Genomic DNA, 26,339 nt, shown 5'->3' with positions numbered 1-26,339 from the left:
TCTGCAGTTCCTTCCTACACACCTCCCTATCCCTTTCATGGTGTAATCTCGGGAGTGGGACTTGAAAGCGCATCTCCTGCCTCTGCAAGAGAGATACCCGCTGGGTTACAAATGATTAGTTATATTGTAGCGACCATAGAGAGTGGTCCTATGTGTCGAACCCTGAGATTGGCCAGCAAGGTCACGTGTGGGTGCGACCGTAAGGATTGGTCCAGGGAGTGAGACCGCTGATTGGACAGCGTCGTCACGTGCGGTTTTGGCGCCCAAAAGAGTCAGTTGGGAGACTTCTTCAAAGTGAACAGTTAGCTTTAATGGTTGTCTGTAATCTCGTTATGTAAACTTTGTGATCGAATATTGCTGTCGCAATAAACTTCTTCAACAAAGAACGAGCCTCCAGACTCGCCGTATTGGTGACCCCGACGTGATCCAGCCGATCACCTACCATGAGTGAACAAGACGCCTCGTTTTTGGCTTCTATGCCCGGCGCACCGGAGCTAAGCGCGGTCAGCGTTCACCTTCCGTCGTTTTGGGCACATCAACCACAGTTTCACTTAAGAAACATCTCGGCAGACGCGACAAAGTACTACTACCTCGTCAGCGCTCTACCGCCGGAGACGACCGCACGGGTGATGCGGTTCATCGTCAACCCTCCCGCAGAAGACAAGTACGAGGCCATGAATGCACTGTTATTACGAACCTTCGGATTCAGTAGGCATGACCGAGCTAAGAGGCTTATGCACCTACCGGATCTCGGAGATCGGCTGCCGTCCGTTCTCATGGCTGAAATGTTAGCGCTAGCAGGTGAACACACGGATTGCCTCATGTTCGAGCAGGCATTCCGAGAGAAGCTTCCCGAAGATGTCAAACTCATGCTCACGGAATGTTCTTTTAAGGACCCCATGGCATATGCAGAAAAAGCCGATGCGCTCATGGCGTCCAAATCAAAAAGAAGCAGTTCGATCAACAAGGTCTCGGCATCAGCGGCCACGCCACAGCGGCATAAAGATGGCGCCGCGTCTCCCGCCAATTCTCCAAAAGCCCGCCAAAAGAATCCGCACAAGCGCGGCTGGTGCTATTACCATCTACGATGGGGTGGAGAATCCCGCAACTGCCGCTCACATTGTACCTTCTCGGGAAATGCCTCGGCCGATCGTACATAGAGGCGGTTGCGATTGGCCAGAACCGACGCCTCTACGTCCGAGATCGATTCACGGACACAGAATTTTTGGTTGACACGGGAGCCATAGTCAGTATCGTACTGCCAACCAGCCTCGAGACCAGATCGGGTAAGACAGGTCCTACCATCATCGAGGTTAACGGCAGCCCCATCCGCACGTATGGTACACGGACAATGTCCCTGGCTTTAGGCATCCGCACGTACGAATGGCCATTCATTATCGCGGACGTCAGCCAGGCGATCCTAGGCGCAGATTTCCTCTGGGCCTTTTCACTAGCCCCCGATGTCCGCGGTAACGACCTTCGACCCTCCGCCAGCAGCGATGAGCCCGCCGCTCCGCCAGCCGCCACCCCAACTGTCCAGGCCGTCGTCGCGGTCCCCGATCCGTATGCTGAGGTCCTGGCGGAATTTCCACAGCTGCTCATCCAACGCTTCGACGCCCCTTCGGCCAGGCACGGCGTGGTCCACCACATCCGCACCGAGGGCCCCCCCGTTTTCGCTGGGGCCCGGAGGTTACCGCCCGACAAGCTGGTGGTGGCGCGGGCAGAATTCAGGAAGATGGAAGAAATGGGCATTGTCCGTCAGTCCGACAGCCCGTGGGCCTCGCCATTCCATATGGTCTCCAAAGCATCTGGGGGGTGGAGACCATGCGGCGATTACCGGCGCCTCAATGCCGTCACCACAGCTGACCGCCACCCCATACCGCACCTCCAGGACTTCTCGTCTGGGCTGGAAGGTGCCGTGGTGTTCTCCAGAGGACATACCAAAAACTGCCACGATCACTCCGTTCGGGTTGTTCGAATGGTTGCGCATGCCTTTCGGTTTAAAGAACGCGGCACAGACCTTCCAGCGACTCATGGACCGTGTTGGTCGAGATTTGCCTTTTGTGTTCATTTATTTAGATGATATCCTGGTCGCCAGCCCCTCGGAGCAGGAACACCTGGCCCACTTGCGGACTGTATTCCAGCGGCTCCAAGACCACGGGCTCATCATCCAACCCTCCAAGTGTCAATTTGGCCTCCCTTCTCTCGATTTCTTAGGGCACAGAATCACCCCTGCCGGCGCCACCCCTTTGCCCGAGAATGTGGAGGCTATCCGTGCATTCCCGCGGCCCACCACAGTGAAGGGTCTGCAAGAGTTCGTAGGCATGGTGAACGTCTACCATAGGTTCGTCCTGGCAGCAGCACGGGTCATGCGCCCGCTCTTCCAGTGCCTCGCGGGTAAATCTGTAGAGTTGGTATGGTCCTCGGCTGCGGAGTCGGCCTTTGCAGCAGCTAAGGCGGCTTTGGCAGACGCCACCATGCTGGTTCACCCGAGACCCTCCGCCCCCACGGCCTTGACGGTTGATGCGTCTGACGTGGCGGTGGGCGGGGTTTTGGAACAGCAGGTCGGTGGCCTTTGGCAGCCCTTGGCGTTTTTCAGCCGGCAACTGAGTTCGGCTGAGCTGAAATATAGCGCCTTTGACCGAGAGCTTTTGGCTCTCTACTTAGCTGTCCGTCACTTTAGGTATTTCCTAGAAGGCCACCCGTTTGTGGCCTTTACGGACCATAAGCCGTTAACTTTTGCTTTTTCCAAATTGTCCGACCCATGGTCGGCCCGCCAGCAGCGGCACCTGACTGCCATCTCTGAGTTTACCACCGATGTCCGTCATGTCGCGGGTAAGCTTAATGCCATTGCTGACGCCCTGTCTCGGCCTGCTGTTTCCCCCATTTCAGCGGTAGACTGCGAGGTGGATCCCCAGGAGCTTGCGGAGGCACAGCTCCTGGCGGACACCACCTCGGCATACCAGTCCGCCACTTCAGGGTTGAAGTTGGCTCAGGTGACCTGCGGGCCGGCAGGCACAAAAGTCTGGTGTGATGTTTCCCTCCCCCGTCCCAGGCCGGTGGTGCCGCCCTCCCTTCAGCGCCGGGTGTTTGATGCCATTCACGGGCTGGCGCACCCGTCCATCCGCTCCACCTCTGCCTTTGTAGCCGCTCGGTTTGTGTGGCATGGCCTGCGAAAGCAGGTAGCTGCTTGGGCCCGTTCCTGCGTTCCCTGCCAGACCGCTAAAGTCCAACGCCATGTCCAGCCCCCAGTACAAGAGTTTGCGGTCTCAGCGGTCCGTTTTTTCCATATTCATGTGGATTTAGTCGGACCTTTACCTTCATCCCGGGGCTACACCCATCTGCTCACGGTGGTGGATCGGTTCACCCGGTGGCCGGAGGCTTTCCCATTGTCAGATATCTCCGCTGCCTCTTGTGCCAGGGCGCTGGCCCTCCATTGGGTGGCCTGTTTCGGGGTTCCGTCTGTTATCACCACTGACGGGGGGCCACAGTTCACCTCTACCCTCTGGGCCACGCTAGCAGAGCTGTACGGCTCCCGGTTACAACACACCCCAGCGTACCACCCTCAGGCTAATGGGCTCGTGGAGAGGTTCCACCGGCAACTCAAGGCGGCCCTCAGTGCGAGGCTGGAGGGCCCGGACTGGGTAGACCAACTTCCCTGGGTCCTTTTGGGCATCCGGACCGCTCCTAAGCAGGATCTCGGTGCTTCGTCCGCGGAACTAGTATATGGCTCGCCACTTCGAGTACCCGGATATTTGCTGCCGGAGTCCTCTGGTCAGCTGCCTTCAGTTCCGTCGGTGTTAGCATCACTCCGGGCACGCGTGGGTTCCCTGGCTCCGGTTCCGACTTCGCGTCATGGGTGTCTCATGGTGCATGAACCGCCTGCCTTGAAGGACTGTGAGTTTGTATTTCTGCGTAGAGATGCCCATCGTTCCCCGTTGCAGAGGGTCTATGAAGGGCCGTTCCGGGTTTTGCGTAAAGGGACGGTCACCTTCACCTTAGACGTGGGCGACAGGAGTGAGCTCGTCTCGGTGTCCCGGCTTAAACCTGCGCACTTGGATCCGGACAGCCCTGTCCTGGTCGGTCAACCGCCTCGGCGAGGCCGTCCTCCTGCAGTTCCACCCGGTCCAGGACCCCCCGCTCCTGCAGTTCCACCCGGTCCAGGACCCCCCGCTCCTGTGGTTCCGGCTGCCCCTCTCCTTACTCGTTCTGGTCGCGAAATCCGGCTCCCTGCTAGATTCCGTACCTCGGGTTCTGGGGGGGGGGGTCATGTAGCGACCATAGAGAGTGGTCCTAGGTGTCGAACCCTCAGATTGGCCAGCAAGGTCACGTGTGGGTGCGACCGTAAAGATTGGTCCAGGGAGTGAGACCGCTGATTGGACAGCGTCGTCACGTGCGGTTTTGGCGCCCAAAAGAGTCAGTTGGGAGACTTCTTCGAAGTGAACAGTTAGTTTTAATATGAGCTCCACCAACATGCCTCAGCCCCGCCCTTCCCACACATTTGCCTTGTAATAATTGCTGCTTCTTGCTGGATTTCTCTTCACGTTATTGCGTCGTGAAGACCATGTTTCAATATACTATACGACAGCTTGAAAACAAGCGCCACCAGATTCAAGAAAAGCTTCTTCCCAGCTGTTCGTTTCCTCTCATATGCTAAGGATGAATTCCCAATCTTGAACACTTTGAATGAAGGTCTGAAGGGTCCCGACCTGTCCATGTTCTCCAGAGATGCTGCCTGACCCACTGAGTTGAAAGGCTGGAGCAATTAGGTTTGTATACACTGGAATTTAGAAGGATGAGGGGGGATCTTATTGAAACATATAAGATAATTAGGGGATTGGACACATTAGAGGCAGGAAACATGTTCCCAATGTTGGGGGAGTCCAGAACAAGGGGCCACAGTTTAAGAATAAGGGGTAGGCCATTTAGAACGGAGATGAGGAAGAACTTTTTCAGTCAGAGAGTGGTGAAGGTGTGGAATTCTCTGCCTCAGAAGGCAGTGGAGGCCAGTTCGTTGGATGCTTTCAAGAGAGAGCTGGATAGAGCTCTTAAGGATAGCGGAGTGAGGGGGTATGGGGAGAAGGCAGGAACGGGGTACTGATTGAGAGTGATCAGCCATGATCGCATTGAATGGCGGTGCTGGCTCGAAGGGCTGAATGGCCTACTCCTGCACCTATTGTCTATTGTCTATTGTTACTCCAACATTTTCCATCCACTGTGCCTGAGGGAAAGGTTTGGCCAATCATACTGAATTAGCTGTCATCAGGCAACTGAACAACTAGAGAGTGGTCCTGAGCTACTAACTACCTCACTGGAGACCCTTGGACTATCTTTAATCAGACTTTACTGGACTTTATCTTGCACTAAATGTTATTCCCATTATCATGTATCTGTACACTGTGGACAGTCTTCCTGCTGTCTGGTTTTCCTGCTGTCTGGTTAGCACACAACAAAAAGCTTTTCACTGTACTTCAGTACACGTGGCAATAAACTAAACTAAAGGAATGCTTTGACAACAACTCTTTCTATTCGAATAAGGAATGTGAAAGTAAATCGACCCTTGTCGGAGAAAATGACTTAAAGAACACATTGAACTTGGTGAAAACCAGCATCTGCATTTCCTTCCTACACAGAACTTAGACCTTGTTATATCAGCTATCTCCCCTCAACATCAGTCTGAGGAAGGATCCCGACCTGAGTTGAAATCTGTCACCTCCCTCCACACAGACGCTGATATCCTGCAGGATGAGAGAGAGGGGGAGGGGGGGAGAGAAGGAGAGGGGTAGAAGGGGGGAGAGGGGTAGAAGGGGGAGGAGGGGAGAGAGCGGGAGAAGGGAGAGACAGATTGGGGAAGAAGGGGAGGGGAAGGGAGAGAGCGAAAAAGGGGGAGGAGGGATGGGGATGGGGAAAGGGAAGGGGGTAGAGGAGGAGGTTGAGGGGGAGTAGGTAGGGAGGGGGAGGGGAGCGGGGGGAGGAGGAGATTGGGGAAGAAGGGGAAGGGAAGGGAGAGAGGGGGAAAGGGAGGGGGGTATGGGGAACAGGGGGAAGGTGAGAGGGGGGAAGGAGAGGGGGAGAGGGGGTGAAGGGGAGAGGGGGTGGAGAGGAGTAGGTGGGGAGGGAGGGGGGCAAGGGGGTGGAGCGGATGGGAGAGGGGGAGGGTGGAGGGTAGGGGTAGGAAGGGGAGAGGGAGTGGAGAAGTAGGGGTGGAGGGGGAGGTGTGGAGGGGGGAGACGTGGAGGGGGACAGGCGTGGAGGGGGACAGGCGTGGAGGGGGGAGGTGTGGAGGGGAGGAGGTGTGGAGGAGGGGGGAGGTGTGGAGGAGGGGGAGGTGTGGAGGGGGGGAGGTGTGGAGGGGGGGAGGTGTGGTGGAGGGGGAGGTGTGGAGGGGGGGAGGTGTGGAGGAGGGGGGAGGTGTGGAGGAGGGGGGAGGTGTGGAGGAGGGGGAGGTGTGGAGCAGGGGGGGAGGTGTGGAGGAGGGGGGAGGTGTGGAGCATGGGGGAGGTGTGGTGGAGGGGGGAGGTGTGGAAGAGGGGGGAGGTGTGGAGGAGGGGGGAGGTGTGGAGGATGGGGGGGAGGTGCGGAGGAGGGGGGAGGTGCGGAGGAGGGGGGGAGGTGCGGAGAAGGGGGAGGTGCAGAGGAGGGGGGGAGGTGCGGTGGAGGGGGGGAGGTGTGGAGGAGGAGGGGGGGTGTGGAGGGGGGAGGTGTGGAGGAGGGGGAGGTGCGGAGGAGGGGGGGAGGTGTGGAGGGGGGAGGGGGGTGTGGAGGAGGGAGGGGGGTGCGGAGGAGGGGGGGAGGTGTGGAGGAGGGGGAGAGGTGTGGAGGAGGGGGGAGGTGCAGAGGAGGGGGGGAGGTGTGGAGGGGGGAGGTGTGGAGGAGGGGGAGGTGCGGAGGAGGGGGGGAGGTGCGGAGGAAGGAGGGGGTGTGGAGGAGGGAGGGGGGTGTGGAGGAGGGGGGAGGTGTGGAGGAGGAGGGGGGTGTGGAGGAGGGAGGGGGGTGTGGAGGAGGGGGGAGGTGTGGAGGAGGAGGGGGGTGTGGAGGGGGGAGGTGTGGAGGAGGGGGAGGTGCGGAGGAGGGGGGGAGGTGTGGAGGGGGGGAGGTGCGGAGGGGGGAGGTGGGTGCGGAGGAGGGGGGAGGTGTGGAGGAGGGGGGAGGTGTGGAGAGGGTGTGGAGGAGGGAGGGGGTGTGGAGGAGGGAGGGGGGTGTGGAGGAGGGGGAGGTGTGGAGGAGGGGGGGGTGTGGAGGAGGGGGGAGGTGTGGAGGAGGGGGGGAGGTGCGGAGGAGGGGGGAGGTGCGGAGGAGGGGGGGAGGTGCGGAGAAGGGGGAGGTGCAGAGGAGGGGGGGAGGTGCGGTGGAGGGGGGGAGGTGTGGAGGGGGAGGGGGGGTGTGGAGGAGGGGGGAGGTGTGGATGAGGGGGGGAGGTGCGGAGGAAGGGGGGGAGGTGTGGAGGAGGGGGGGAGGTGCGGAGGAGGGGGGAGGTGCGGTGGAGGGGGGAGGTGCGGAGGAGGGGGGAGGTGCGGAGGAGGGGGAGGTGCGGTGGAGGGGGGAGGTGCGGAGGAGGGGGGGAGGTGCGGAGGAAGGAGGGGGTGTGGAGGAGGGAGGGGGGTGTGGAGGAGGGGGGAGGTGTGGAGGAGGAGGGGGGTGTGGAGGAGGGAGGGGGGTGTGGAGGAGGGGGGAGGTGTGGAGGAGGAGGGGGGTGTGGAGGGGGGAGGTGTGGAGGAGGGGGAGGTGCGGAGGAGGGGGGGAGGTGTGGAGGGGGGGAGGTGCGGAGGGGGGAGGTGGGTGCGGAGGAGGGGGGAGGTGTGGAGGAGGGGGGAGGTGTGGAGAGGGTGTGGAGGAGGGAGGGGGTGTGGAGGAGGGAGGGGGGTGTGGAGGAGGGGGAGGTGTGGAGGAGGGGGGGGTGTGGAGGAGGGGGGAGGTGTGGAGGAGGGGGGGAGGTGCGGAGGAGGGGGGAGGTGCGGAGGAGGGGGGGAGGTGCGGAGAAGGGGGAGGTGCAGAGGAGGGGGGGAGGTGCGGTGGAGGGGGGGAGGTGTGGAGGGGGAGGGGGGGTGTGGAGGAGGTGTGGATGAGGGGGGGAGGTGCGGAGGAGGGGGGAGGTGTGGAGGATGGGGGGGAGGTGCGGAGGAGGGGGGAGGTGCGGAGGAGGGGGGGAGGTGCGGAGAAGGGGGAGGTGCAGAGGAGGGGGGGAGGTGCGGTGGAGGGGGGGAGGTGTGGAGGAGGAGGGGGGGTGTGGAGGGGGGAGGTGTGGAGGAGGGGGAGGTGCGGAGGAGGGGGGGAGGTGTGGAGGGGGGAGGGGGGTGTGGAGGAGGGAGGGGGGTGCGGAGGAGGGGGGGAGGTGTGGAGGAGGGGGGGAGGTGTGGAGGAGGGGGGAGGTGCAGAGGAGGGGGGGAGGTGTGGAGGGGGAAGGTGTGGAGGAGGGGGAGGTGCGGAGGAGGGGGGGAGGTGCGGAGGAAGGAGGGGGTGTGGAGGAGGGAGGGGGGTGTGGAGGAGGGGGGAGGTGTGGAGGAGGAGGGGGGTGTGGAGGAGGGAGGGGGGTGTGGAGGAGGGGGGAGGTGTGGAGGAGGAGGGGGGTGTGGAGGGGGGAGGTGTGGAGGAGGGGGAGGTGCGGAGGAGGGGGGGAGGTGTGGAGGGGGGGAGGTGCGGAGGGGGGAGGTGGGTGCGGAGGAGGGGGGAGGTGTGGAGGAGGGGGGAGGTGTGGAGAGGGTGTGGAGGAGGGAGGGGGTGTGGAGGAGGGAGGGGGGTGTGGAGGAGGGGGAGGTGTGGAGGAGGGGGGGGTGTGGAGGAGGGGGGAGGTGTGGAGGAGGGGGGGAGGTGCGGAGGAGGGGGGAGGTGCGGAGGAGGGGGGGAGGTGCGGAGAAGGGGGAGGTGCAGAGGAGGGGGGGAGGTGCGGTGGAGGGGGGGAGGTGTGGAGGGGGAGGGGGGGTGTGGAGGAGGGGGGAGGTGTGGATGAGGGGGGGAGGTGCGGAGGAAGGGGGGGAGGTGTGGAGGAGGGGGGGAGGTGCGGAGGAGGGGGGAGGTGCGGTGGAGGGGGGAGGTGCGGAGGAGGGGGGAGGTGCGGAGGAGGGGGAGGTGCGGTGGAGGGGGGAGGTGCGGAGGAGGGGGGGAGGTGCGGAGGAAGGAGGGGGTGTGGAGGAGGGAGGGGGGTGTGGAGGAGGGGGGAGGTGTGGAGGAGGAGGGGGGTGTGGAGGAGGGAGGGGGGTGTGGAGGAGGGGGGAGGTGTGGAGGAGGAGGGGGGTGGTGTGGAGGAGGGGGAGGTGCGGAGGAGGGGGGGAGGTGTGGAGGGGGGGAGGTGCGGAGGGGGGAGGTGGGTGCGGAGGAGGGGGGAGGTGTGGAGGAGGGGGGAGGTGTGGAGAGGGTGTGGAGGAGGGAGGGGGTGTGGAGGAGGGAGGGGGGTGTGGAGGAGGGGGAGGTGTGGAGGAGGGGGGGGTGTGGAGGAGGGGGGAGGTGTGGAGGAGGGGGGGAGGTGCGGAGGAGGGGGGAGGTGCGGAGGAGGGGGGGAGGTGCGGAGAAGGGGGAGGTGCAGAGGAGGGGGGGGAGGTGCGGTGGAGGGGGGGAGGTGTGGAGGGGGAGGGGGGGTGTGGAGGAGGGGGGAGGTGTGGAGGAGGGGGGGAGGTGCGGAGGAAGGGGGGGAGGTGTGGAGGAGGGGGGGAGGTGCGGAGGAGGGGGGAGGTGCGGTGGAGGGGGGAGGTGTGGAGGAGGGGGGGAGGTGTGGAGGGGGGAGGGGGGTGCGGAGGAGGGAGGGGGTGTGGAGGAAGGAGGGGGGTGTGGAGGAGGGGGGAGGTGTGGAGGAGGAGGGAGGTGTGGAGGAGGGGGGGTGTGGAGGGGGGAGGTGTGGAGGAGGGGGAGGTGCGGAGGAGGGGAGGTGCGGAGGGGGGAGGGGGGTGCGGAGGAGGGGGGAGGTGTGGAGGGGGTGTGGAGGAGGGAGGGGGTGTGGAGGAGGGGGGAGGTGTGGAGGAGGGGGGGGGTGTGGAGGAGGGGGGGTGTAGAGGAGGAGGGGAATGGGAGGAGGGAAGGGGTTAGGGAGGGTGGAAATTGCCCAATCAAACGACTGATGCAATGATTGACATAAAGGACTATCCAATGACAATAGGGAGAGGGGGGGGCCGGGCATGGGGACCAATAGGGAGGCGGCAATGCGGGAGCTGCCAATGCGAGGCGCGGGATTTGAACGGGCGGCGGTTGGCAGCGGTTAGCAGCGCGCGGCCCCAGTGAGAGGCGGTGGTTGGCGGCGGCGCGCGGCGACGGTGAGAGGCGGCGGCGGGGAGGAGACGAGACGGGAGCAACATGAAGGCGGCGTGAGTACCGGGCCCGTCCGCCCCGTCCCTGGCGCCACACGGCCGCTCTCCGGCCCCCAATACCCCCCATCATCCCCTCCGGCGCCGCGCTTCTTCCCACCCGGTTAAACTAGTTAATTGTTTCAACTAGCGGACATAACTAAACCATCAGTCTGAAGAAGGGTCTCGACCCGAAACGTCACCCATTCCCTCTCTCCCGAGATGCTGCCTGACCTGCTGAGTTACTCCAGCATTTTGTGAATAAATACCGTCGATTTATACCAGCATCTGCAGTTATCTTCTTATATTACTCTCCATCCCCAGGACAGGTCGCCAGCGGTTTACCTGCTAACGATCAGTGTTCTCCTTAACTTTTAACAACCAGTGATCATTGATTTGTCAATCTTTTTAAACCAACCCTTCTCTCCCGAGATGCTGCCTGACCTGCTGAGTTACTCCAGCATTTTGTGAATAAATACTTTCGATTTGTACCGGCATCTGCAGTTATTTTCTTACACTGTGAGTGAAGAGATGAGTTTGCTGATTTTAAATGTGCCCCGGTGATTTCTTACCTAAAAGGCGCAAAAATGTTAAAATGCTAACGTTATAAATCAATGACCTCTGGTTAAAAAAGTGAATTTAAAAAAATAATAGCTTCAGTTTAAGCGAATGATCACCTTTTTAACCACAGCCATTTCAGTTAACTGTTTAAACACATGGTCGCCAATTTTTAAAAATCGTTTTACTTTAGGTAGCTCTTTATTTATGTTAGTTAACTAAATGTTCACTTGGAAATATGAGTAGTTTTGTTTTGCTATCAGGGGGAATGTATATAACTAGTAGGCCCATTTGACACCTCTAGGCTACTCTGCCACTCATTAAGACCGAGGGGCCGATCTTCAGCTACACTTTGTTCTCTCTCTAACCTCCCCAATATTAATTGATTCCTTTAATATCTAGAAATCTATTGATTTCAGATTTCAATGTAATCAATGATGGAGCTCCATGGTGTTCTATGATCGAGAATACCAACGATCCACCAGTCTGTTTACATTGTGTTTCATCGTATGATCAGAACTTATGCCTTGCTGACGATGTCTCTGGATTTTGTTCTTTTTCTTTAAGCAAGTTTTCTTCTAACTGGGAGCAAATGGCACCATCCTGTACTTAAATAGTATCGTGAATGAACTGATGTATCAACAGGAGAATATGTTGTTCCTCTGCTCTGCTGAATAATTAACTTTTTATCTACTTTGGTCACTCTCACAAGTTCCCTTTTTTTCAGAAGCAAAGTTGTCTCTGGTTTAAAGTTTTGCATTTGTAAAGCACTTTCAGTTAGTGAAACAACCTAACAATAAAGGGTGAAAAGGGAGGCCAGTATTTGAAAACACAATGTGCTGGAGTAACTCAGTGGGCCACACAGCATCTCTGGAGAACATGGATAGGTGATGTTCTGGGTCAGCACCATTCTTTAGACTGATTGGGTGGGGAGGAGGGAAAGAGAATAGATGGAACAAGGAGTAGGTTGATACCGGTGAGTATGGTTTGATTGGTAAATGGTAGCCTAGTGAATATCTGCAAAGGCCTGCTGTATCTCCTGGTTTCTAACCATTTTAACTCCTCTTCCCATTTGCATTCTGACCTTTCTGTCCTGGGCTGCCTCCATTGCCAGAGTGAGTGAGGCCACACGCAAGCTGGAAGAAGTGCTCCACATTCTGCTTTGGCACTTTACAGCCCAACAGGATTAAAGTAAAACCTCATAGGCTAGTTTTTTTGGCATCTACTGACTGAGTGGTGGGAGCTAAATTAATAACTTTCCAAATTGATAAATAAAGGGAAAATTGGTGAGACAAGGAATGAGTAGGGAGAATGGGATTAATTGGAATAAACAGAATATCCATCTTATCGTTCTGTTATATGACAAATTATTTGATTTGCATATACTTGTCATCATTGTGTTTTCTGTTACATAGTTCTTAAGTGCTGTGTCATTTCAGGAATGCTGTTGAGTACAATGTAGACGTGTCCGTTGGATTCCTGGGCATATTTTCATATATAATTTACATTTGCAATAACTTGCCGGCCTTCCTTCTACCAATGAGTTTTTCTTATTTTAGAATTTATTCAATGATGAAGAAGCAGCAAATGTGGTTGTTTGTGAAGGCCACAAAATTTACATGAGATGGATCATATGGAAGCAAATAATATAGCATTATTGGGGTTAGAAGCAAATCCTTGTACTTAGGATATGTGAACAGATGTGTTATTCATTACAGATTTTATTCATGATACACAAGATGATCTGGTGGTCAAGGGTGTGAGGGGGTATTAGTAGTCAGGTGTCTTGTATTCATTGACCATGTCACTTTGTTGCATTCGCGACCATATCAAGTTGCCTGGAGTAATAATGTTTGCCTTATGGCTAATCCTGCCTTTTGGATGTTAGAACACCAGAGTCATATATCATATCATATATATACAGCCGGAAACAGGCCTTTTCGGCCCTCCAAGTCCGTGCCGCCCAGTGATCCCTGTACATTAACACTATCCTACACCCACTAGGGACAATTTTTTTTTACATTTACCCAGCCAATTAACCTACATACCTGTATGTCTTTGGAGTGTGGGAGGAAACCGAAGATCTCGGAGAAAACCCACGCAGGTCACGGGGAGAACGTACAAACTCCTTACAGTGCAGCACCCGTAGTCAGGATCGAACCTGAGTCTCTGGCGCTGCATTTGCTGTAAAGCAGCAACTCTACCGCTGCGCTACTGTGCCGGTACAGGTACCTGGAGATTTTGTCATGAAATATTTTATAATTAAAGGATTCTCGTATTGGAACAACAGCTGCACTCTACACGGACAGTAATCAGTTAACCAACTAGAAACCAACTGATATTTATACAGAAAAAACACACACTGCTGGATATCATCTCTGGGGAATATGGAGAGGTGACGTTTTGTGTCAGGGCCCTTCAGGCTGATTGTGGTGGAGGGTGTGGAAAGCTGAAAGAGGAGGGGCAAGACAAAGCCTGGCAAGTGATGGGTGGAGACACGTGAGGGAGATATTTAATAGGCAGATGGTTGGACGAACCCCAGAAGTAAAAAGACAAAAGGTGTGAGAAGGATAAAAGAAGTCTGAATTGTGAAGTTTGATGAAGTGTTCGTCTTGGTTTTTAAGTTGTAAATTGGCATCTAGTTCCTTGTTCCTCTCTTTATAAAAGATTGAAATGTTGTATATTAGGTTTGCTTTTGCACATTTGATGTTGTGTTAGCAGTCCCTCCATTTGAGGAGACTTGCTTACATTCCTTTTCTGATGAAACATAGAAACATAGAAAATAGGTGCAGGAGTAGGCCATTCGGCCCTTCGAGCCTGCACCGCCATTCAATATGATCATGGCTGATCATCCAGCTCAGTAACCTGTACCTGCCTTCTCTCCATACCCCCTGATCCCTTTAGCAAAAAGGGCCACATCTAACTAACTCCCTCTTAAATATAGCCAATGAACTGGCCTCAACTACCTTCTGTGGCAGAGAATTCCACAGACTCACCACTCCCTGTGTGAAGAAATGTTTTCTCATCTCGGTCCTAAAAGACTTCCCCCTTAATCTTAAGCTGTGACCCCTGGTTCTGGACTCCCCAACATCGGGAACAATCTTCCCGCATCTAGCCTCTCCAACCCCTTAAGAATTTTATATGTTTCTATAAGATCCCCCCTCAGTCTTCTAAATTCCAGCGAGTACAAGCCTAGTCTATCCAGTCTTTCTTCATATGAAAGTCCCGCCATCCCAGGGATCAATCTAGATGAAATGGTTAATGCACGCGGAGGTTGCACACCTTCCACTTTATGATGGTGTTTGTGTGCACTTGATGCATGGATTGGAGTTTGGATTCATTGATTTCAAGAATGCAATACTAATGCAAGGATGACATTGAATCGTTTCCCCTTTCCCAACTAGATTTTTTTTCCAATGACAGAATTTGGTATGTATTGTCTACTGTAAGAGTCTGGTGTCAACCATTCAAATAAGGTGTTTCACTGAGATGATTGATGATATTTAACTAGGGTTTCAGTGCTGGCGATTTTGCTGAGACTATGTTGGTGGTATCTTTTGGCCTGTTACAGATGATCCAGATCATGGAAGCATATAAGAGAGCCAGCCCATTAGGCCGTGAGTTTTGCGATGTATGAAGTTTAATTTTCAAACTCTTCTTCAATCGACCTAGATTGGCCCACTGATGAATTTAGTCACTGGTGTCTGCCTTTGAGAGCTGGTTCCAGATAGATGAAAAATAATCTGTTTGCCTGAGTCTTGTCATGAACCTTTATTGTTGGAGGGTGGTATTTATAGCCTGAATTGGTTGATTAGTAAAGTGCTTTGTCTTGTCATTGTTAAGTTCAAGACCCACCTTGTGCTTCAGTGAATGTGTCTTTCTTTAATGACTGAAGCTCGTCCTCTGAGTTTGTCCACGTGCTTCAGCTTCAACTGGTTTTGGAGTGCAGTCGCTGTGAATTGAACAGTTCTTTATTAGTTTTGAAGGTTAACTGCACTTGTGCAGGAAGTTTGTTGAAAGCGAGATATAGCATTGCCTTGAGAAAGATTGCAAAAAGTGCTGGGTAATGATGTAGCCTTGCTTTCAATCGTCTTCACTGCGATTGGTTCAGCCACGCGGGATCTTCCCTCCAATCCCTTGATGATAAAGCTCTATTACAGCAGCCGCTGTTCTGTTAACTCTTTAAAAGAAAGCATGTTAATTAAAAATGGGGTCTCTCCAGTAGTACTGTGCATGGTATTTACAAACTCAGCATTTTGAAAGAATAAAACAATGGTTAGTTAATATTGATTTTCTCCCCACTTTGCATTGGCCATATCCAGAAATATAATTTGTAAACAATTGCATGTGCTTCAATAGACAATAGGTGCAGGAGTAGGCCATTCGGCCCCTCGAGCCAGCACCACCATTCAATGTGATCATGGTTGATCATTCTCAATCAGTACCCCGTTCCTGCCTTCTCCCCATATCACTGACTCCGCTATCCTTAAGAGTTCTATCTAGCTCTCTCTTGAATGCAGGTTCATTTTGGCCAGCCTTGATCCCTCACCGCCTTCTGTAAATAGGAACCATGTGCCGAAACTGCCTCCCAACCAAACTCAACCCACACAAATACATGTATAAATGGAACTAAATTGGCAAAACTGAGTGTCTATTTCTATGGGTGAAGCTCAGTACTGACAGTCTTCAGCCCAAAACATTAAATCTTTCTCTTCCCACAAATGTGACCCGACCTGCTGAGTACAGTGTACAATTTTGGTCACCTTACTAAAAGAAGGATGTCATTAAACTGGAAACGGTGCAGAAAATATTTGCGAGGATGTTGGGAGTTTGAAGATTTGAAATGTGGATGGGCTGGGTCATTATTCTATGGAGCGTAGGAAGCTGAGTGGAGACCTTATTGAGATTTATACATGCTGAGGGCACAGTCTTTTCCCCAGGGTAGGGGAGCCAAGATTTTCATTGTACCTGTACCTCACCATACATGTGTATATGTCAATAAACTTCTCTTGAATTTATCCTGTTATCACTATTTGATTGTTTGCTGCAACTACCATGTGCTTGTTTATCCCATTTGTCATGATGTATCCCCAGTGATTCCTGTTCTTATTTTCAGATTTAAGTTTTTATTTTCTGCCAAAACTAGTCAGAATGTCAAATAATCATGGGAGCAGGAACTGGCCATTTAATTTGTAGAACCTGCAACTGATCGGTGTGTTAAACTTTGCTTTACCTGCCTTTTTCCTACATTATTTGCCACCCATGTCTTGTTCCTATCAGATGTTTTATAAAGCAACAAGATTCGTTGTAGTGACTCGCTAAGGCTTCTACAACAAGAATTCCTAATCTGCAACTTCCAACTCGAAGGCTGAGAACAGTGCCTGTTAGGAATGCGACTACATATTTGCCATTTCCCTGACAAGCTGCGCACTATCCTGACTTGGAAATGAGCTGCATTAATTAATTGAGTCTAAATTCTGCTACTCCTACTAAAACTGAAGGAATCTTTTTGCAAACCAACAAGAGATTCACCATTACCATTGAAAGGACATTTAACAGCGGGCATTAAATGCTCAGCTCGCCACCAATACCTGCATTGAGTAAATTAATTAATTCCCGATTTCGTTGTTAAATAGACCTGCCATAATTTTTAAAATTACGTCCTCTTGTTCTAACTCCACTGATGATAGAAAGTGTTTTGTTTACCTAACCTACCAATAACTAAATCAATCAAATAATCTTAACCCATATTAATTCAAGGTTATACAAGTCATGTTTGTGTAGTTGACATTTTCCCGCACTGCATTCCATCTGCCATAGTTTTGCACACTCGTGTTGTCTCGCATTATAAGCTTCTCTTGTTCACATGGGTAACTGCCTCACCTCGGTCACGTGCAAGCTTTGATAAAGAAATGGAATGTAGAATATTTGTAATAAGCGCCTGAACAGAAACTGCTAGAAGGGGATAAAAAGGAAATGACAAATAGGGCAGCACTAACTCGTTTGTAGCACCTTGTTCTAAAGGGCCTGTCCCACTTAGGCGATTTTTTAGGCGACTGTCAAAGTCGTAGCAGATCGCCAACATTTTCTTTTGGACTACGACAATGACTACGACAATGCCGAGTCAGGTCGAGATTACACCATTTTCAGAAACATTGCGAAATTCCCACGCTTATCAATGCTTCTCTGGCGTCCTAATTTTCGCTGAAATCACTGAACAGTCGGTAATTACTTGAGAGTTTTGAAATATAACATTTTGCCCGGGTTACTTGAAAACGAAGCTTCACGGTAACAAGGCATAAACTGGACTGACTTCCAGTTTATTAATAGCAGTGTTAAGAAATTTAATTTTAAACGTGGTTAAATGGATTTTTGTGCGGAGTGTGGGCATTCTTTGAAAATGTACGGGAGATGCATATCTGGTTTCTGGGTTGCATATCTGGGTTGGGAGCCTACTTTAAATGTAATCGCTGATGGCCATAAACATCGCAAACATTCCCAACGCTTACCTGGCCGTCAAACTGTCGCCTCCAATCTACCTGTCAAATGTCCTGACGGTAAATAAATTGGTTAAACACAAGTATTTTATGGTATCATCAAATTACTTAATTTAATATTACGTGCTTCTAAATGCATCTAAGACAACCTAGCATGCGACAGCTCCCGCAATAAGCAACGATACCTGGCGACAAGCCAGCTGTCGCCGAGAAATTTCATACCGGTTGATTTCTCAGCGACGCGCCGAGATCCACTACGATTCTTTGAAGACTCCTCACGATCATCACCGCGGTGAACTGTCAGCGACAGCCTAGTCGCTGGCAGTTGCCTTAAAATTGCCTAAGTGGGACAGGCCCTTAAGTCTTCTAAGTTGGCTGCAGGTAACTTAGCTGCTGATTGTATGGCTATAGATTTGTCCACATTCTCTGTAGATAAGTAATGCGCCGCATTGCTTGTGGCATTTGGTTAGAGCCTATTATGGTATATACTGCTGTTCTCCTCGATGCAATGTACTAGTCATTACTTGGCCAATTACGAAGGGTGCTTCTGCAAAAAAACATGTGTTATTGAGGATTGTAAGACATTCTTATTATTGTCTTCTAGCTTCGCTTAGACATGGCTAGCAGAATGTACAAGCTGATGTCAATGCTTTTGTGCAGATATAGTCAACTAATCTTATATAGTCGATCATCTGCATTCACAATTGCTCCTCGTCTTTCCTAAATATGAGGTATTACTCAAAGAATCCTTCTGATAGGTATTTCAAATGAGCATGTAATAGCATATAGGCAGAAACTAATTTAATGTAATATGTCCATTTTATGCCCTATATATCACTGCCTAGTTTTGTTGGAACCCAATTACATCATTAATGCTGAAGTGTTGACAATTGGGACCTTGTCCCAAAATTAACTACTTCTCCTTCAAACTAGTGGCTGGCTTATTCAACATGTATCCCAGCCAAATTGTGCTATCGTTATAGATCTCTGTTTACTTGTTCTGATTTATTGTTTTTCTTTTCATGTGATTTTGGAATTTGTGGTTTGGTAGTTAGGCCAGCATCCTTATTTGTGCTTGACCTGAATGGTTTGAGAGACATTTTCAGGGTGCAGTTAAGAGACAGTTTAAACATATTGATTTGGGTCTGGATTAAAAAAGGCAGCTTTCAGAAATGAAACAAATAGGTTTTTGTACCTTTCACAATCACCATAACATTAGCTTAATGAAATCCAGAATTAACTAGTTTCAATTCCTCAACTACTGTGCACTTGTTGTCACTAAGTTATTGAGCCTGATCAATACATTACAAATCCAGTAAACTGACACAACTTTGCTATTCTGCATACAACAATAGCTGATTTGTGTTCATAAATCCATCCTCTATGAAAAATTCATACTATTGTCTTCCTAAATCTAATATGCTTTCAAATTAAGACAACATTTAATGTGAAGTTATTTGAGCCATCTTGCGTGATGGAATCTAATTCTAATTTTAATTTGGTTAAATCTTGTCCTAGGCGGCTGCAGACACCTAGACGGCATGTAAAGAAGCCATCAAATAATCGCCCCAAGGATCCAGTTGGCGTAAGTTCCAGGAAAACATTTCTTTCCAAATTAATTAAGCTACTAACTGATTATTTGAAATGGTTTTGAAATAAATTCTTCCTGCATTGATTAAGGTTGTAAGAACTTTTCAATTTAATGTGTTTTAATTTAAATCCAGCCTTTTTTTCATTGATATTTGTTGAAGCTTGAATGAATTGCTAAATTTAAAGTGCTGGATCAGCTTGGTCTTGAGCATTGTCCATATTTGGCCTTTGTGTTAAATATGTTACGTTAAGAATCCAGATTTTTTTTTTTGGATGTTTCCAGTGAGGATTCATGGTTACTTGAATTCACTTAACGCAGAGAAGATTTGGAGATTTGCCAGGTTTTGAAATCATAAAATATTTACATAAAGTAAATGACAAGATGATGTTTCCTTGAATGAAAGGCTGATTCTAAGTAGGGGTACAAAAGATGAGTGGCAAAACAACAAAAGTTAAAGCTTGGAATGCCCTATGTGGTTTTATGATTTTATATAAGCTATCAGAAGCAAATTGGATGAGTACCTGAAGAAGGAGATAAAACATCAAGGATTGAGGCAATGAGGAGGGTTCAATTGGATTGAATTTTGAGTGAGTCAATAACTGGTTATTTTCCATACTATATGATTGACTTTTGTTTTCAGACCTATCAGCGTGCTGTGAATAGCAAATGTTTGATTTCTAATACTGTTTGAATTTGCATTCTGTATTTGGGAATGCTATTGTTGTACCTTTGACAATTCACCCTGTGGATTCTCTTGATCCTGTGTATTGGGGGTTCAGCTACATAGTGCAATGCGTTAAATTAGAACTTGTGCTTTTTTAAAAACTAATAATTTCTTGGCATTCACGTTGGTTGACAGGTGTATTGTCGTGTACGCCCACTGACTGCAGGAGATGATGCATGTTGTGTTGAAGGTATCAGTAATACCACGATACAGCTTCATCCCCCTGATGGGATTAAAGTCAACAGAAATGGAGAATTCAAAGAGGTAACTTGAAATATGGAGCTGTATGCAATAATCTCTTATTTTGTGGACATTTCTGCAATGTGATATTAAATTTTCTGATTCTATTTTTAGATGCAGTATTCTTTTAAAGAAGTGTTTGGTGCCTATACTACTCAGAAGGAACTATTCAATACTGTTGCACAGCCCCTTGTAGAAGATTTGATTCATGGGAAAAATGGTATGTCTGTTGGGTGATATAATACATGATAGTTTCACCGTTTTAACACCAGGAATACAACCATGGTTTTTGTCAAAGAAAGTTTGCATAGTCTACCCTTTTTTTTGAGAAATCATTTAAATATTAATGCATCTGCTTAAACTATAAACTTGTATAGTGAATTTACACATAGTCTACAATTGGAGTTCTGAACCAGATTTAAAACTTTCAAAATCCAGTTTTTTTTTGTGCTTAATGACACCATTTTAACATTATCTGGATTTGTACTGTTTACAGTTTCGCATTTACTACATAAATAACCAGAGTCCTATATTTTGTTTCTCAAAATTGAATATGGTACAGTTATATTTTCTAATGTAGTTATGGTGGGGGGAGGGAAGTGTTGCTGTACATAACTGCACGCTGGTTGTCCTTCAGGGCTCCTGTTTACGTATGGTGTTACTGGAAGTGGGAAAACGCACACAATGACGGGGTCGCCTGGCGATGGAGGTCTTCTGCCCCGGTGCTTGGACATGATCTTTTGCAGCATTGGACCATTCCAAGCAAAGCGCTATGTAAGTATTTTTGTTTAACAACATCCAAAAGCACTTTATCAGAGAGGGAGACCACACAAAAACAGGCAGGGAATGTTAAGCTAAAAATGACTGATTTTGGCAATGTCCTTGTAAATGTTATTTGTGACCCCTCTCAGCACAATTGCACCTTTCTGTAGTATGACAATAACAGTATGCAATTATATATTTATATATATGATCTAACTAGTGTTTTGACACAAGTCTGGCATCACCTCCCTCGTCTCACTGTGTTGTGCAGCTAATAAAGAGTTTGGAATGCCACCATTTCCATCCGTCTCATTACCTTCAGGGATCTGTGCCTTTTGTGTTTCCTTCATCTAAATATGCTATTCTATCATTAATTGTGCATTGCCTTGACCTATTTAGATTCTCCCAATGTTTTGCCATGTACTTGCTCATTTTGAGTTTCATTTTGCACGCCTAATCAGTCTACTGATATATTTTTGCAACCTACACATTTTTTACTTGATCTGGCTTATTGTCAACCAGGTAGGCAATTGTGGTGTCAATCCCACATCTTGTGCCTAAAATTATTGACATGTGGCACAAAAAACAAGGGTCCTATCTCTTAGGTTAATGAGTAATAATTATTGGACAAGTTGGCCTCTATTCAATGTTGCACTTTGTGGTGAACAGCTGGTCGGCTGCTCATTCTTCATCCATGACCTTATCCAGAAATCTTATTAATGTATGCAGACTTAAAAGTTGAGCGACATAATTTTGGATGATGTATCCAATGTGCAGGTTTTCAAACCAGATGATAAGAATGCAATGGAGGTACAGAATGAAGTTGATGCTCTGTTGGAGCGTCAGAGACGAGATGCCCAGCCAAATGCAACTCCAAAGGTCATGTCCTCCAGGTAATTAAAACCTATGCTCGAGCCTTGCTGAACACCTTTGGTAAATAGGTTGTTATCATGTCATATATAGAGAGAGAGCATGGAAAAAGGCCCTTGCCCCACTGAGTCCATGTTGACTATCAACTAATTTCCTCTTGCCCTCTCTGGACCATTTTATTACCAACTGCCAGAATGATGTAAATCGTATTGACTTCTCCATTCCCTTTGCCCATTCCACTCTTGCCCCATCCTAAATTGCGCAGCCCTCCGTTAACTCAACAACATCCCAACTTTGTTATTAAACATGACCACAAGGGAGGTGCCATTTAGCCTAGCAGGCTAACATTTACCGTCCTGAGGCCAGGCACCAGCTCACGGATAACTCCTGACTCCTGCCCCTTGACTGTGACTCCACAGACGAACACCAGGCCACCATCTCCCAGACTGTTCTGATCTCATCACCTCTGAACCCCTCCACAGCCTCAAACCTTATCGCTCCCCCGTGTCTCCTCTGCCCGCTTTGCAAGATTTCCATAGTCTACAAACAGGACTCCCGGCAGACTCATTGTTTCTGCCTGCTCCTGTCCCACTGAACTTCTTTCCACATACCTTGATTACATCCTATTTCCCTCCACCCCCTCCTTTATCTAGTCCCTTCCAAACTACCTCCAAGACACCTCACACGCCCATCAACTCTACAATATCTTTCAATTTCTAGGCCCCTATTGCCTCATCTTTACCTTGGATGTCCAGTTCCTTTCTCCTCCATCCCCCACTGGGAAGGCCTTGAGGTCCTCCAGTTCTTCCCCTAACAGAGACCCAATTGATTTCCCTCTACTAACACTCTGCCTGGCAAGACTTATCCTCACCCTCAACAACTTCTTTGATTTCCCCTTACTTTTTGCAGGTTAAAAGAGTAGTGATGAGTCTCAGCCAAGCCTGCCTTTCTGTTACGTTGAACAGTCCTTGTTTCAACTGTAAACTGGCATCATCCCCCAACTCTTTCTCTGCTGCGCCAATGACTGTATTGGGACTACCTCTTGCACTTGTGTAGAACTTGTTTTTTATCATTAACTTCACAACTAACGTCCTCCCTGCCCTCAACTTCACCTGGACGATCTCTGATACCTCTCTCCCCTTTCTTGGTCTCTCCTCTCAATCACATGAGATAGACGATCGACTGATGTCTACTGCAAACCTACTGACCCCTACGGTAATCTTGACCTCTTCCACCCACCCTGCCTCTTGCAAAGACACTATCCCCAACTCCCAAGATGAGTTATTCGATTCTGACATTTCCTCCTTTTGTAAACCTGTTTTGTTCCTCACCTATCATCCTCCAACATTTCTGCTACCGCCAGTCACATGTCCCTATTTCCACCACCTTCCGCATTGACCGCAGCCTCCACAACTCCTTGGTTCATTAATTTCTCACACAAACCACCCCCTCCCCAGGTACTTTCCCCAGCAACCACAGGAGATGTAACACGTGTCTATATACCTACTCCCTCGTCTCCATCCCAGGAGTCCATGCAGGTGAGGGGGGGTTCATGTGCACCTTATCTACTGCATCAAGTGTTCCCAATGTCATCTTGTGTACATTGGCGAGATCAAGTGTAGACTCGGCGACCGTTTCACAGAACAGTTGTGATCACTCCATACAATCAGTCTGAAGAAAGGTTTTGACCTGAAAAGTCACCTATCCATGTTCTCCAGTGATGCTGTCTGATTTGCTGAGTCACTGAAGCACTGGAGTCATTTCCTCTAAACCAGCGTCTGCAGTTCCTTGTTTCTAATCATTCACACTTCCTACTTTAATCTCCTTCCCCTTACATATCAATTCCATCCCAGATGCTGCCATTCACCTACACACTAGAGGCCATTTTCAGTGGTCAATTAACCCACTGACCGGCACGCCTTTGGGATTTTGGAAGAAACTGGAGTACCTGGGGAAAATCCACTTTCACTTTATATTTTCTTCATGGATGTAGAGAACAAATCCAAAATAGCTTGTAGCATTATGGTGGCTTCCAGCATCATGATGTACTTTCTTGCCTTGAATGGACCACTTTTGTGTATATTTTGCACAGAAGATACATGGAGAAAATATTTAATTGGATACCAATTCTGAGTGAGTTGTCCTTGGATGGGATAGGATTAATGGTGTCCTTTGTCTCACCAACACTTAGCTTGCTGTAATGTCGGCACCTAGCCAAGATAGAATTGGGTTTAAAAATGTAACAACAGTTTTTGTTTTGTGTAGGTTCCTATTTAAATATATAATCACCCCATGTTGGTGAGGTGGTACCATGGAAATGTGGAAATGAGTTAAAGAAAATCCAGAATATACAATGTTGCTGATTTTCACAAATGTAGATTTATTAATTCTTCAAATATCATGCAATGGCTACATGGCTGTTTAACAGTTTTTTGTGTGTTGCACAAAATATTTTTGTTGAAACAATGATTTCCACAGGCAGAGGATGGATCCAGAATTTGCAGATATGATTACTGTGCCTGAACATTGCAAGGCTGAAGCAGTTGATGAGGACAGCGTGTATAGTCTATTTGTTTCCTATGTTGAAATCTACAACAACTACCTTTATGATCTTTTGGAAGAAGTGCCACAAGACCCAATTAAACCAAAGTAGGTTGCATTAATGTTTTTAACGTTATTACTTCTGTTTTAGTTGTGTCTGTCTGCCTTTTGAAAATAACTTGTTACCAGATTAATAATTGCAAAGGTGCTGCTAGAACCCAGCTGTTTTTCCAAAGAAATTGACCGACTTGGTTTTTTTTGGGACTAGGCAACACAGAGATGGGTTAGTGATGTTACATTTATAGTTTATTTTATATGTTGGGTTTCAAAGTGCTGCTATCAGAAATAAAGAGTATAGAAAGGAACTGCAGATGCTGGTTTATACCAATAATAGACACAAAGTCCTGGAGTAACTCAGCATGACAGGCAGCATCGCTGGAGATAAAAGATGCTTTGTGTAGGAACCCTTCTCCAGACATCCTTTTTCCCAGAGATGCTGCCTGGACCCGCTAAGTTACTCCAGCACTTTGTGTCTTTATTAGGAACTAGACCAAGTGGACCCGTTGGGACAAAACCTCTCCTGCATTGGTGCAGCACCCTCTCCTCCCCCCTCCATAGGAGATAGATTTAAACTTTAAAATGTGAATAACTTTAAAAATATAATACTGATTTCAATGAAACTTCTTCCATTGGCACAAAAGGGACGACGGTGAGTAAGGTGGGCCTAAAATTGTCGCGCTATCGTGTACCGTTTTGGCTGTAGTTCAGGAACAAACAAACAAACGAGAGTTTTAGTATATAGATAGAGATATTTGTTTGCCATGCATGATGGGGACATTGTAGAAGAATTCAAGAAAAAGTGCGAATGTATAAACATGTAAGATCCTGCTTTGAAATGGAAGTGTGAGAACAATTAACCCAAAGCTTTTCTTGTACATCTGTGATGATGACATCCCAAATTAATTACCAAATTGCACCTTTTGTGCACAATTCTATTGACTTGTTGAGCTGAGGGTTACTACAACCAATCTCAATGGAAAGCTCTTTTTATTCACAAAATGCTGGAGTAACTCAGCAGGTCAGGCAGCATCTCGGGAGAGAAGGAATGGGTGACGTTTCGGGTCGAGACCCTTCTTCAGACTGATGTCGGGGGTGGGACAAAGGAAGGATATAGGTGGAGACAGGAAGATAGAGGGAGATCTGGGAAGGAGGAGGGGAAGGGGGGGACAGAGAAGTTGGAGAAGTCGACGTTCATACCACCGGGCCGCAAACTGCCCAGGCAAAATATGGAGGTGCTGCTCCTCCAATTTCTGGCGGGCCTCACTATGGCACTGGAGGAGGCCCATGACAGAGAGGTCAGACTGGGAATCGGAGGGGGAGTTAAAGTGCTGGGCCACCGGGAGATCAGTTGCGTTAATGCGGACCGAGCGCAGGTGTTCAGCGAAGCGATCGCCGAGCCTGCGCTTGGTTTCGCCGATATAAATAAGTTGACATCTAGAGCAGCGGATGCAATAGATGAGGTTGGAGGAGGTGCTCTTTGTGATGGAAATTTTAGTTTCTACAATTTTTTCATATTTGCTGTTCACGTTGCATTACATTCAAATTCTAGTGTCGCATGTAAACCATTTGTTCTTTACTGATTGAAGATCATAATATAATTTTTGAATTGATAAAACATGACCATCATATTGAGCCTGTCCTTGCAAAAAAATAGTTCTTGTGGCAGTCTGCAATTTACTCTTGCTAATAATGGCTTTTTATTCCAGACTAATTAATGATTGAATATAAATTTCCTCAACTGCCGTGATAGAATTTGAAATTGTCTCCAGATTAATCTCCAGACCTGATCTACTAACATACCCATTATACTACTACACACCTGTAAATATTGTTTATTGGAAAATCTGGAAACGTAGTGTTTTTTGTTCTGACTTTGAATTCTCACTGAGTCTGCATCTTGGAACAAATGGTTACCTCAGAGGTTGCACTTTACACTGCATAGATCTATGTTTCTGTTACTCTACTTGATATAATACAAGCATAATTACACAGCAGGTACCAAGATTTGCATCGCAGTTTTAAATAATTGCTATGATCTTCTGTTGATGTGTTTACTCTGCGCAATGTCTTCTTGGTTTTGTGCTTGTTATTTTAATGGGGGTGGTATGCGCTATATGGAAAATACATAACCATGGGGAAATTAGTGAAATATACACATTTGTCCCCTTCCATGCAGGGATTTGGTTATCTTCGCAAAGATGCTTAAAGATCAATATGGTTGAGGC

At 49.3% G+C, this 26,339-nt stretch overlaps 1 protein-coding gene across 1 annotated transcript in view; it reads left to right on the top strand.

The window, feature by feature from the left end:
* The first annotated feature begins 10,261 nt into the window (after positions 1 to 10,261).
* kif23 (kinesin family member 23) overlaps positions 10,262 to 26,339 on the top strand; it is a 37,966-nt gene continuing 21,888 nt past the window's right edge. The window contains exons 1-7 of the mRNA XM_078427100.1: positions 10,262 to 10,292; positions 18,845 to 18,911; positions 19,777 to 19,905; positions 19,996 to 20,101; positions 20,519 to 20,655; positions 21,421 to 21,536; positions 23,992 to 24,162. Coding sequence (XP_078283226.1) covers positions 10,282 to 10,292; positions 18,845 to 18,911; positions 19,777 to 19,905; positions 19,996 to 20,101; positions 20,519 to 20,655; positions 21,421 to 21,536; positions 23,992 to 24,162 — 737 coding nt within the window. The 5' untranslated portion in view covers positions 10,262 to 10,281. The remainder of the gene's footprint in view (positions 10,293 to 18,844; positions 18,912 to 19,776; positions 19,906 to 19,995; positions 20,102 to 20,518; positions 20,656 to 21,420; positions 21,537 to 23,991; positions 24,163 to 26,339) is intronic.

The sequence above is a fragment of the Rhinoraja longicauda genome, chromosome 33, assembly GCF_053455715.1.
Source record: "Rhinoraja longicauda isolate Sanriku21f chromosome 33, sRhiLon1.1, whole genome shotgun sequence".
NCBI classification, from domain to species: Eukaryota; Metazoa; Chordata; class Chondrichthyes; order Rajiformes; family Arhynchobatidae; genus Rhinoraja; species Rhinoraja longicauda.
This window is presented reverse-complemented; position numbering and strand designations above follow the sequence as displayed.